General features: G+C 41.3%; 1 protein-coding gene across 1 annotated transcript in view; it reads right to left on the bottom strand.

Moving 5' to 3' along the window:
• UQCC2 (ubiquinol-cytochrome c reductase complex assembly factor 2) overlaps positions 1 to 12,156 on the bottom strand; it is a 73,691-nt gene that overhangs the window by 18,878 nt on the left and 42,657 nt on the right. Inside the window, exon 2 of the mRNA XM_073616049.1 lies at positions 2,479 to 2,553. Within this exon, the coding sequence (XP_073472150.1) occupies positions 2,479 to 2,553 (75 nt within the window). The remainder of the gene's footprint in view (positions 1 to 2,478; positions 2,554 to 12,156) is intronic.

Raw genomic sequence — 12,156 nt, 5'->3', positions numbered from 1 at the left:
ATTCTCTGAATCTTTTGATATTATGGACTGTAGCTGATAATATATACAAAATATTAATATTCTGAATTCTAAATCTGGACATTATTCTGAATTTGTTCAACAATTTTCAGATGCAGCTTTTCACAGATTGGTGAACCTCTGCCCATCTTTACTTCTAAGACACTTTGACTATCCAAGATGCCCTTTTCATAACCAGTCTGGTTACTGACCTGTTGCCAATTAACCAAATTAGTTACAGAATGTCCCCCCCCTTCTTTCTTGTCAGCACCACTTACTATGCCAGCTGTTCCGTTGCCCTGTTACAAATTTGAGACAGGTTGCTGCCATTGGTTTCAAAATTACCTTATTTTCTCAGTTTAAACATTTGATACATTTTCTATTTTCAACTGTGAATAAAAATGGGTTTATGAGATTTGCAAATCATTGCATTGTTAGAATGTAGATTTTACACAGCGTCCCAACTTTTTTGGAATTGGGGTTGTAGTTTGATTATCTATGTACATGGGACAGCCATATATAGCATCTCCAAAAGTACACTCCTCACATTTTTGTAAATATTTTATTATATCTTTTCATGTGACAACACTGAAGAAATGACACTTTGCTACACTGTAAAGTAGTGAGTGTACAGCTTGTATAACATTGTAAATTTCTGTCCCCTCAAAATAACTCAACACACAGCCATTAATGTCTAAACCGCTGGCAACAAAAGTGAGTACACCCCTAAGTGAAAATGTCCAAAATCGGCCCTAAGTGTCAATGTTTTGCGTGGCCACCATTATTTCTCAGCAGTGCCTTAACCCTCTTGGGCATGGAGTTCACTAGAGCTTCACGGGTTGCCACTGGAATCCTCTTCCACTCCTCCATGACAACATCACTGAGCTGGTGGATGTTAGAGACCTTGCGCTCCTCCACCTTCTGTTTGAGGATGTCCCACAGATGCTCAATAGGGTTTAGGTCTGGAAATATGCTTGGCCAGTCCATCACCTTTACCCTCAGCTTTTTTAGCAAGGCAGTGGTCATCTTGGAGGTGTGTTTTCGGTCATTATGTTGGAATACTGCCCTGTGGCCCAGTCCTCGAAGGGAGGGGATCGTGCTCTGCTTCAGTATGTCACAGTACATGTTGGCATTCATGGTTCCCTCAATGAACTGTAGCTCCCCAGTGCCGGCAGCACTCATGCAGCCTCAGACCATGCAACTCCCATCACCATGCTTGACTGTAGGCAAGACACATTTGTTTTTGTACTCCTCACCTGGTTGCCGCCACACACGCTTTATACCATCTGAATCAAATACTTTTATCTTGGTCTCATCAGACCACAGGACATAGTTCCAGTAATCCTTGTCTTTAGTCTGCAGCAAACTGTTTGCGGGCTTTCTTGTGCATCATCTTTAGAAGAGGCTTCCTTGTGGGAATACAGCCATGCAGACCAATTTGATGCAGTGTGCGGCATATGGTCTGAGCACTGGCAGGCTGACGCCTCACCCCTTCAACCTCTGCAGCAATGCTGGCAGCACTCATAGGTCAAGTTCCCAAAGACAACCTCTGGATGTGACACAGAGTACGTGCACTCAACTCCTTTGGTCGACCATGGCGAGGCCTGTTCTGAGTGGAACCTGTCCTGTTAAACCGCTGTAAGGTCCTGGCTACCGTGCTGCAGCTCAGTTTCAGGGTCTTGGCAATCTTCTTATAGCCTAGGCCATCTTTATGTAGAGCAACATTTCTTTTTTTCAGATCCTCAGAGAGTTCTTTGCCATGAGGTGCCATGTTGAACTTCCAGTGACCAGTATGAGACAGTGAGAGCGATAACACCAAATTTAACACACCTGCTCTCCATTCACACCTGAGACCTTGTAACACTAACGAGTCACATGACACCCAGGAGGGAAAATGGCTAATTGGGCAAAATTTGGACACTTTCACTTTGGGGTGTACTCACTTTTGTTGCCAGCAGTTTAGACATTGATGGCTGTGTGTTGAGTTAATTTGAAGGGACAGAAAATTTACACTGTTATGTTGCACACTTACTACTTTACATTGTAGCAAAGTGTTATTTCTTCAGTGTTGTCACATGAAAAGATATAATACATTTTTTACAAAAGTGAGAGGTGTACTCACTTTTGTGAGATACTGTATGTGTGCCATATAGAAGGACATGCATGGCTAGCCGCTTAGCAGAGTGGCAGAGTGATTGCTTTTCACTGCAAATCTATAGGGGTTTTTTTTTTATAATTTCTTTTAGCAGTCATTCAGCAAGACTGCATCAGCTTACTGAAGGGGATTGTAAATGTAGTTTGTGAAGGTATGGACACAGAAAAAAAAAAAAAAAAAAAAGAAGAACATATGAGACACACACGTAACATTCAAAGGTTTCCTGCACATCTACTAGACTTTCCCTTTAAATTCAGACTTACAATGCTAGATGTGTTTTCGTTTAATTGGAGAAGAGAGTACAAGTATACTATAGCATGGAATACCTTTTCTTTATAATGATTGTTGTTTATCCTATTCAGGCTTTCATGCATTTGGTCACATACTTCTGGATCTTGAATCTGCAATAAACAGTAATTGCAAACTATAATTACTGCACGAACGAAAGCTGTAAAAACAAATTATTCACAATAGAAAATTGGCAACATTGATATGACTGCCCAGGTTCCCCACAGGATTAGAACTACCAAGAAGGTTTATGATAAACATGTTTTTTTATCTATAATCTACATGGCTATGCCAGAATAATTATATTAATGTTACAAGGTCTATTATTTGCTGTAGACATCTTACAGGACTCTAATATCAAGGAACAATTAATAAAATTTCTAAATAACAAAGCAGCATCTCCAATTTCCTTGATGGAGTTTTCCATTTTTAGCTCATTATGGATTCTACCTAAAGAGAACCACCATGCAGAGACAATTAAACACATATCTACCAGAGAAATGTTTTAATTTTTTGCACATGTTAAGATCTGCATTTTTTGCTAGAAATTACTGTAAACCTCTTCAAAAAAGTATATATTTTCGGAAAACCAAGACCATAGAGAATAAAATGGTGTTAGCTTAAAATAGTATTATTCATGATATTTGAATATGCATGCAAACGCATATTTTCAGGAAAAAATACACTAGGATGAATGTTAATGCAAAACACACACAGTATTACACCCATATTTTGGTAAAATATAAAAGATTGGTATCTCTTTACCCAACACAACCCAAACATGTCAATTGCGCACACCCATGCAAAAAACTATGATACCCAAAATTCTCCATAGTTGACACTTCAAAAGCCTTTACAGATTGTCACTTTAGCATTAACCATGAATTACAGCCCTAGAATTATTGCTCTCTCTCCGATGTTCACAACGGTATCTCATGTGTGGTGCAATTGATTTTTACATACACGTGCTCACCCTTTGCTGCACTTTTTATGTGGGGTGTGTACAGGGGGTGACAGGGGTGCTTTAAAAAATGTATAAAAATTATTTTTATTTGATATAACTCTTTTTATAGAACAAGCCCCCTATGTGATAGCACGAGAAGTTGGCAGGTGTTCTTTATGGAGACACTGGGAATCTATTAGACCCCAAGGTCATCCTGCTCTAACCGTACATGCAGTTTCCCCCTGTCCCATGGGTGCCACCGTCAGAGGGAGGGTATGGGGGGCTGGGGACACTTATAGGAAAGTCCTGCTCTGGCTCTTAAAGCCAGAACCAAGCTCACAGCTGGTTCCCAAGACACTGGCATCCCCTGCCTTTTACTAGTGTCTCCTTAGCTGGCTACTAAGAAGACACCAATGTGTTCATACTCAAGGCCAGTGTTCATAGACACACAAAGTACCCCACAAGACACACCCCTGCCTTCTCCTCTCAGTAACTTTACTGACAGCAGCTGAAGCCTATGGCTCTGCTGCCCTTAGTAATTTCCTCTGCAAGACGGTGTTCTGTCAAAATAGCCAATTCATCGAAATCTCCAGTTACGTTGCTTCCAGTTACTGTAAACCATCAGTAATTGTAGATTTCGATAAATTTCTGTTTTGACACAATATCAGAAACCGTGTACACTCCAGTACACAATATTATAAGCAGACATTGTTAGTCCACTCCGATACAAACCAATAAAATGGCCGCCTCCGAGGCAGCGACAACTTTTATCTCCTTACCTACTGTTCTGTCAAAAATGCTAAATCTTCGTGTACCCAAGTGTACATGGTTGCCAGTAATGTGTCAAAACAGCAATTCATCGAAATCTGCAATTAGTGATGGTTTACAGTAAGCGGAAGTGACGTTATTGGAGATCTCGATAAATTGGCTATTTTGATAGAACACCGGGAATAAAGGAACCAGCTCAGATTGTGGAGGACCTGGCAATGGTGAACAAGGACCATGGGTAAGTGCTTTGAGGACAAACATTTTTGTACCTTGATGCAGAGATTGCATTAAGATAAAAATGCCTAGCATTTAGTACCACTTTAACTAGTACTTGAAACTAAATTTCACCCGTGCCAGTAAAAGAGCTTTAAAAACTAGTAATCTGTGACCTCTAACTGCTTGTGTTGGAAATTAGTTCATTCTCAAAGATTACAACCAGGTCTGAAGAAGTTGGGTTTCAGGCCAGGTTCACAATGGTATGACAGAACTGTTGTACAGCTGTCATCTTACTTTGCCCTGCAACATCAGTCCTACGTCGGTCCTACTTCCATCCAACTTGAATGAACAGGATAAGAACTTGGTGATAGTCTGACTTGTCCTTTGACCAATCAAAACAATCCCAATGTGACATAAATTCCTTTTACTGCTGCTGTGTTCACCATGTCGGATGTCACAAGTCAGATGGTTAGGACAAGAATCCGACTTCAATAATATTCAATGGGCTGAAGTAGGTCCAAAGTCGGACCAAAGTAGTGCAGGAACCTTTTTCAAAGTCGGACCAGTTAAGACAGCTCTCATAGGTGTTTAGTGCAGCCAGCCTGTTCAAATCAATGATGTGTGGCCAACTGCACAGACCTCCATATGCATACCGGAGTTTACATCTGTACATGTTCAGTATACAGATCAGGACACAGTCTATGCATTCTGGTCTGTGCATTGAACCCGCACTGTGTGTTATATCGACTAACAAATTAAAGTTGAACTCCAGTTAGTCCTTTTTAAAGCACTTACAGCAAACAATTTTTCTTTTCTTTTTAGAATAAAGGTTTTACATAAATGAATAAAAGCCATTGTAAGCATCCCTTGTCAGTATTAAATGGGTTGTCTCAAACCTCTAACTACCAATTTTGCTGGACAGCTTGGTCTTGTAAAGGAAGTTGAAAAACAACAGACTTAGGGGTCGGATCACCAGGTGAGAAAAAATGAACAACAATCTACCTAAAAAAAAGTGTTAGCTGGAGTTTAGCTTTAAATTGTCAGTCAAGTCCACCTAAATCTGCTAGTGCATCTAATACTACCCTATTCCTAGAATGACATTGCTGCTGTCCAAAGTTGCTTCCACTGGTCCTCTAAATGCAATGGAGACACCCTAAGGCAAAGTCTTACTGGCCAGATCAATAGGGGAAAAACAAGAAACCCAAATGCAGCCAACACATTGGTGAGATATTGGTAATCTGCAATATATTACATTAACAAGGGGTTTAATATTGCTTTAAGGTTTCATTCACATTTGCGCTAAGGCTTGTACAGTGTGAATGAGACGTTTTTCTGTATTAGTACTGAGCTGCATGCAGGCAGCCCTCAGCACAGCTGAGTTTGATAGGTTTGCAGGAACAGATGCATGGACCCAGACACAGTGCCTGTGCAGCCAGTTCCATTCAGTTATCCCTGTGTACTGGTCAAATACAATACAATAGAAGTATATGGTACAACAGACACATATCAGGAATATGAGATGTTGGGGTAACATACATTTTATTGAGGTGGAGACTCCATACACAGTTAGAAAAGGCTACAAGGGCTGGGACAGTGGTGGTTATGATAGATTGTAACCGACATTGACTTGAGTAATGGCAATGTTGGCACAGTAAAAGGGTGGAAATGTATAACTATTGCAAGACCATTTTATGGTGCAGTTTATAGAAGCCCCAACTAGAAATTATGTTCTGCTGGACCAATCCCAACATTCATATAAAAACATCTGGATAGCAGCGACCATAACACAATTTCATTTAATTTTAGCTGTAAACAAGCAGCACATACTGGAAAGATAAAAACATTTAACCACTTCAATACAGGGCACTTTTAGTTTCTGTCAGAAAGTGTTGTAAAGAAGTAAATTTTTCTCCTTCACTGATGTGCGCTAAAGAGACAGCATTGATGGGCACTGATGAGGAGGCATTAATATGCAGCACTGATGAGCACCGATAGGCGGCACCGATGTGCAGGCACTAAAAGGCAGCACTGATGGACATAACTGATGGGTACAGATTGGCCTCACTGATGGGCACAAACTGGTGTAACCGATGGGCATAGTTGGGGCTGCATTGTAATCAGGGCACTGATGATCGGTGCCCTGATTACATTTACAGAGAAAAAAAAAAAAGAGAGAAAAGCGCCTCTGAGTGCAGGTATTTATTACTGACAACAACAGGTTATCCACACTTACAGCTTAGTAAGGAGAAAACCGGCTACAAATGGGGTACGGCTCCAGTAACAGTCCCAGCGTCCATGGCATGGATACGGCAGCGATGAGCAGAAGAGATGGCCTCGATCCCCCACCGGAGGAAGCAGACAGACCGCTGCGCTGGATGGAAGTCCCGTAATCCAAGACGAGGGCGTGTGACGTCACCGGAGTGAAGAGAACCACAACACGTTTCTGAGCATGCGCGAAGTTCCCACTGGGCATGCGCGTTCCTTTATCAAGTGTCCGTTTGTAGCCGGTTTTCTCCTTACTAAGCTGTAAGTGTGGATAACCTGTTGTCAGTAATAAATACCTGCACTCAGAGGTGCTTTTCTCTCTTTTTTTCTCTTTCATGTTTACTTGAGAGCTGACTTCGCTCACTTGGAAAGCTTGCCCTCAGCGCTGGTCACAAATTAGAGACATTTTAGCTGTTCTTAGAGACATTTCAGCCTTGTTTTTACCCCTTTTGTACAAGTTTAATGCCATTCATTGGCTGTTGCTATGGACTAGTAATTATACTATTCTGCAGTTGCAGCTATGCTGTTGCTATGGACTATTGATTAGATTACCTTGCAGTTGCTTTGACTGTATTTGTTTTTAGCTTATTGATTTTATATTTATCTATTTAATAGTGCATTTTCTAATCTTGTCCTGAGCGCTCACACATATCTGTATATATATCTGATTACATTTACAGGTCTTCCCTGTGAGGGGATGCCGCTGATTAGCTCTCCTCACGTCACATTCTGTCAATGTGAGACGAGGGGAGAAGATAAACGGCACTTCCTTATTTACATGTGATTGGACACAGCCGATCACATGGGTAAAGAGCCACGGTCATGGCTAAACTGGGTGTCTCCCCAGAACAAGAGCCACACTGCTCAGCCATCATTTTCCTATACGGTGAGCGGGAAGTGGTTAAGATGGCAAATTTTCCAAGGCTGATGGATGTCAAGACTTAAACTGAAAGGGAATAAATTTCATCAAAGAACACACAACAGAAAACAGGAATGTTTCAAGTTGTAGGCAAACACATTGCAAAATATATTCCCATTGGCAACAGGTTTAAAAAAAAATTAAAAACAAAACCTACATGACCCATAAAAAATAAGAAAAGTTAATTTTAAAAAATATATTGTACAGGACACAAGGATTGTGTCCTGGATGGCAGGTACATTCCCCCAATATTTGAGTCGTGGTCCCTTTAAGGGGGACAGTTGCATAGTCTTCAAACCCTGATTATTAGGACTTTGGTACTGAAGGGGTTAATTCCCAGGGGAGGGATGCTTGAAAGGCAGCAGAGGGAAATAGGCACCTGTGTCAAGGAAGTGAGAGAGAGTCTCACAAGCTGTGCAGCCATTGTGAGCGCTTTGACCTACAGAGACACAGGCTGCTGACCTGCCTGGCACCCTTGCTCTGGAGAAGTCCAACCCCTGTATGGGACCAAAAAAAAAAGCAGTGAGCCTGCTTAAATTACCAATACCAGGATTTTGGATTGTTTTTTACTATGGCTGAAGTAAGCTGTCGTTTTGTGTAGTTGTGGTTGAAATAAACAAACTGTTTGCTTTCAATAAACTGGCTGGCAGTTATTACAGAGCTACCCCAGGTTACATTGTATAAAATTAAAGAACACGATCATCATTTAAAAGTTAAAAGAATAAGAGAATGTAAAATGGAAATGAAGGCCACAAAAAAAAAAAAAACTCTAAACTAATCACAGGTTGGGAAAGTAGTAGGAAAACCCCCAAAAATTCTTCAAATATATCGATCGTGAAAGGGTCAGGTCTGAGCATGTAGACCCTTTAAAAGATCATTTAGAGTTGGCGATTGGAGACAAAAAGACAACTGTATTAACCACTTGCTTAATGGGCACTTAAACCATCTTCCTGCCCAGGCCAGGGCAGGACGATGGTTTTATAAAAAATTTTGTTATAACATTTTGCAAATAGGTAATTTTTCTCCTTCAATGATGTGCGCTGATGAGGCTGCACCGATAGGCAGCACTGGTGGGCACTGATAGGTGACAATGATGGGCAGCACTGATAGGTGTCACTGATGGGCACTGGTAGGAGACACTGATAGGCATTGATAGGTTGCATTGGTGGGCACTGATTGGCAGCACTGATATGCACTGGAAGATGGCACAGATGAGGCGGCAGTGGCTCTCACTGTTTGAGACCAATGTCCCTTTGAGGGAAGCCGGTGATCGGCTTTTTTTTCTGCTTGGCGTGAGCAGAAAAAGAGCCGATCTTTTGTTTACATCACGTGATCAGTTGTCATTGGCTGACAGCTGATCACGTGGTAAGAGGCCAGGATCTGTGATCAGCCGAGTCTCATTGACTCGGTGATCACAGAGCAGGTAGCTTATGCTCATTCGGCTATTGCGTGGGTGGGAAGAGGTTAAATACTTTCCTCAGCTCTGTACAGTGAGGGAAAAAAGTATTTGGTCCCCTGTTGATTTTGTACGTTTGCCCACTGACAAAGAAATGATAAGTGTATAATTTTAATGGTACGTTTATTTTAACAGTGAGAGACAGAATAACAACAACAAAAAAATCCTGAAAAACGCATTTAAAAAAAGTTATAAACTGATTTACATTTTAATGAGTGGAATACATTTTTGACCACTTCGCAAAACATGACTTAGTACTTGGTGGCAAAACCCTTCTTGGCAATCACAGAGGTCAGATGTTTCTTGTAGTTGACCCCCAGGTTTGCCCACATCTCAGGAGGGATTTTGTCCCACTCCTCTTTGAAGATCCTCTCAAGTCATTAAAGCGTTTGTTAACCCCCCCCAAAAAAATATGAATCCTGCTCGTTTGAAGCATTTTATACAGCACAGTGCCTGTGCTGTGTAATTTGGCCTCCTGTAACACCTTAAATACCTGGCTGATCCTGACAGTTTCTGTCCTCCCCTTTGTGAACTGGCCACAATGTGTTTCATGGCTGCTGAGCCCTGACACCGTTGTCAGTTTACGTGCCTCCGTCAGCCGCAGCTCTATGGAGCTTACGGCTTATTGTCGTCCTATGTACAGATACTCCAGTCTCTGCTGTGGAACTTTGCAGCTCCTCCAGGGTTACCTCAAGTCTCTGTGCTGCCTCTCTGATTAATGCCCTCCTTGCCCGGTCCGTGAGTTTTAGTGTGCGGCCGTCTCTTGGCAGGTTTGCTGTTGTGCCATGTTCTTTCCATTTGGTTATAATTGAGTTGATGGTGCTCGTAGGGATCATCAAAGATTTGGATATTTTTTTATAACCTAACCCTGACTTCTCAACAACATTGTCCCTTAGGGCCCTTTCACACGGACGTGTCTGTGTACGGGCTCCACTTTGCTCAGAGGGGGAATCGCTCTGTCGATCCCTGCTAAGCAGGTCTGTCTCTGCACACTGTGCAGGGACCGACCTGTCAGAGCGCCGCTCTCCTCTATGGGGGATCGGATAAAGATGGACCATAGAGTCTGTTTTCATCCAATCCACAGACAGATGGAAAAGTAGGGTTTTCCTCCATCACACTTTAGCGGATCAAGTTGGATGGCAGCGGACATGTCGCTGCTGACATCCGTCGCTTCATAGACCCGTATGGAGCGTCCGTTAAGGTCCACCTAAAAAACTGACAGGCGGACCTGAACGGCCCGCCCGTGTGAAAGGGGCCTTACTTGTTTGGAGAGTTCCTTGGTCTTCATGGCAGTGTTTGGTGTTGCAGCCTCTGGGGCCTTTCAAAAAGGTGTGTATATGTAATGACAGATCATGTGACACTTAGATTGCACACAGGTGGACATCATTTCACTAATTATGTGACTTCTGAAGGTAATTGGTTGCACCAGAGCTTTTTATGGGCTTCATAACAAAGGGGGTGAATACATACGCACATGCCAATTATCAGTTTTTTATTTCTGAAAAATAGTTATGTATATATTTTTCTAATTTTACTTCACCAACTTAGACTACTGTGTTCTGATCCATCACATATAATTCAGATTAAAAAAACATTGAACTATAGGCTGTAATGTAACAAAAACTAGATAAAAAGCCAAGGAGGGTGAATACTTTTGCAAGGCACTCTATGTAATCACCATGTGTGAATTACATAAGAGGTCCAAATAGTGATCTATGTGTGAAGTTATTCACTTTCAGGGAAACACTCTTTACGTCTGGAGGAAAATACATTCAACCTCCACACATGGAAAGGCTTCTTCACAGTAAGAGCAGTGAAAATGTGAATAAGACTCCCTCAAGAACTAGTTCTGGCCAGCCCAGTAGAGCTGGATGCATTTCTAAATGAACAAAATGTAAATGGATAACATGTATAGATAAAAATACCAGGGACTGTTGATCCAGGGAATATCCGCCCTATACGAAAGGAATTTGTTTTTCCCCCACTGCAACAAACTGGACAATGCTTTTGCAGGATTTTTGTGCCTTCTGGATCAACTGTGGGTAGAGGATTTTGTATAAGCAGGTATTTCTCTATTGGTTGAACTAGATTGCCTTTTTTCAACCTAACTTTGTAACTATGATATTCATCATAACAATGGTAAGGCAAAGATTGTACCATAATTGTAAGATACATTTACAAAATCGATGTTATAGCTACGTTTGTACTATTGTATTAAGCAATTGGACTCATGAAACAGATATATATTCTGTGTCCATTGGGATCTTAAGCACCTGCCAAATTTTATACAGCAATTAGTGCAAATTTAATATGCCTAGTAAAGATAGAAGCCAGTGTTTAGAAAGCTATTCAGTTAAATGAATATATGAGCAATGAATCATTCCAGAAAAAGCACATCAAAAGCGTGCATGAGCTTCTGTGATTCTGCCGCTCTTTTCATGTTCTTTTGATGCGTTGAGAAGTCGGACCAAACACAGGAATGCATGGGGGAAGGGAATTGGGTGCAAAGGATATAACAGAATAAGAAGTATTGCACTAAAATGAACCATTTCCAGGCCTAATATTCTTCTTTTTTTATACTTACAAGTCCTGTAGTATGTGAAACAAAACTATAGATACACAGAAGCTCCAAAAAGATGGAGGCTGTCAGAGAACCTCTGTATTCTAGGTTTTGAATTTCTACTTTACATATTTAGGATGCATTATTTTTTGCAGGGGCATAGCTCCCAACTGTCCTTGCTTTCAAGGGACTATCCCTGATCTCTATGTGCAGTGCATGGTGGTGCCATTCTTTGTGAATGAAACCCCAGCACATCGTACAGTAAAGCCCAGTGGACTGTAGAGCACCAAAACAAACATCAATTGTGATGCACTGGTAGCCGATATGATACCCCGAAATCTGATTGACTGCAGCTTCTGCTTAAAGCAGCTATCAATAAACACGAAAGGGCTGAGCGGGTGGTGCGGCGATCAAACTGACCGGGGAAGCATAGGCAAAACACCCTGTAAGGCTGGCCATACATTATAAAATTTTCTTGTACAACTTTCCTTTAGATTTACCAAAACCATATAATATGAGGTCAAAACTAAACTTTAATTTGTATGCAATCAGGCAGGCCCTTGTACTACATAGTTGAAGGTAAATCTAA

This window comes from Aquarana catesbeiana, linkage group LG02 (assembly GCF_042186555.1).
Source record: "Aquarana catesbeiana isolate 2022-GZ linkage group LG02, ASM4218655v1, whole genome shotgun sequence".
NCBI classification, from domain to species: domain Eukaryota; kingdom Metazoa; phylum Chordata; class Amphibia; order Anura; family Ranidae; genus Aquarana; species Aquarana catesbeiana.
Note: the sequence above shows the minus strand (reverse complement) of the source record. Positions and strands in the feature narration are given on the sequence as shown.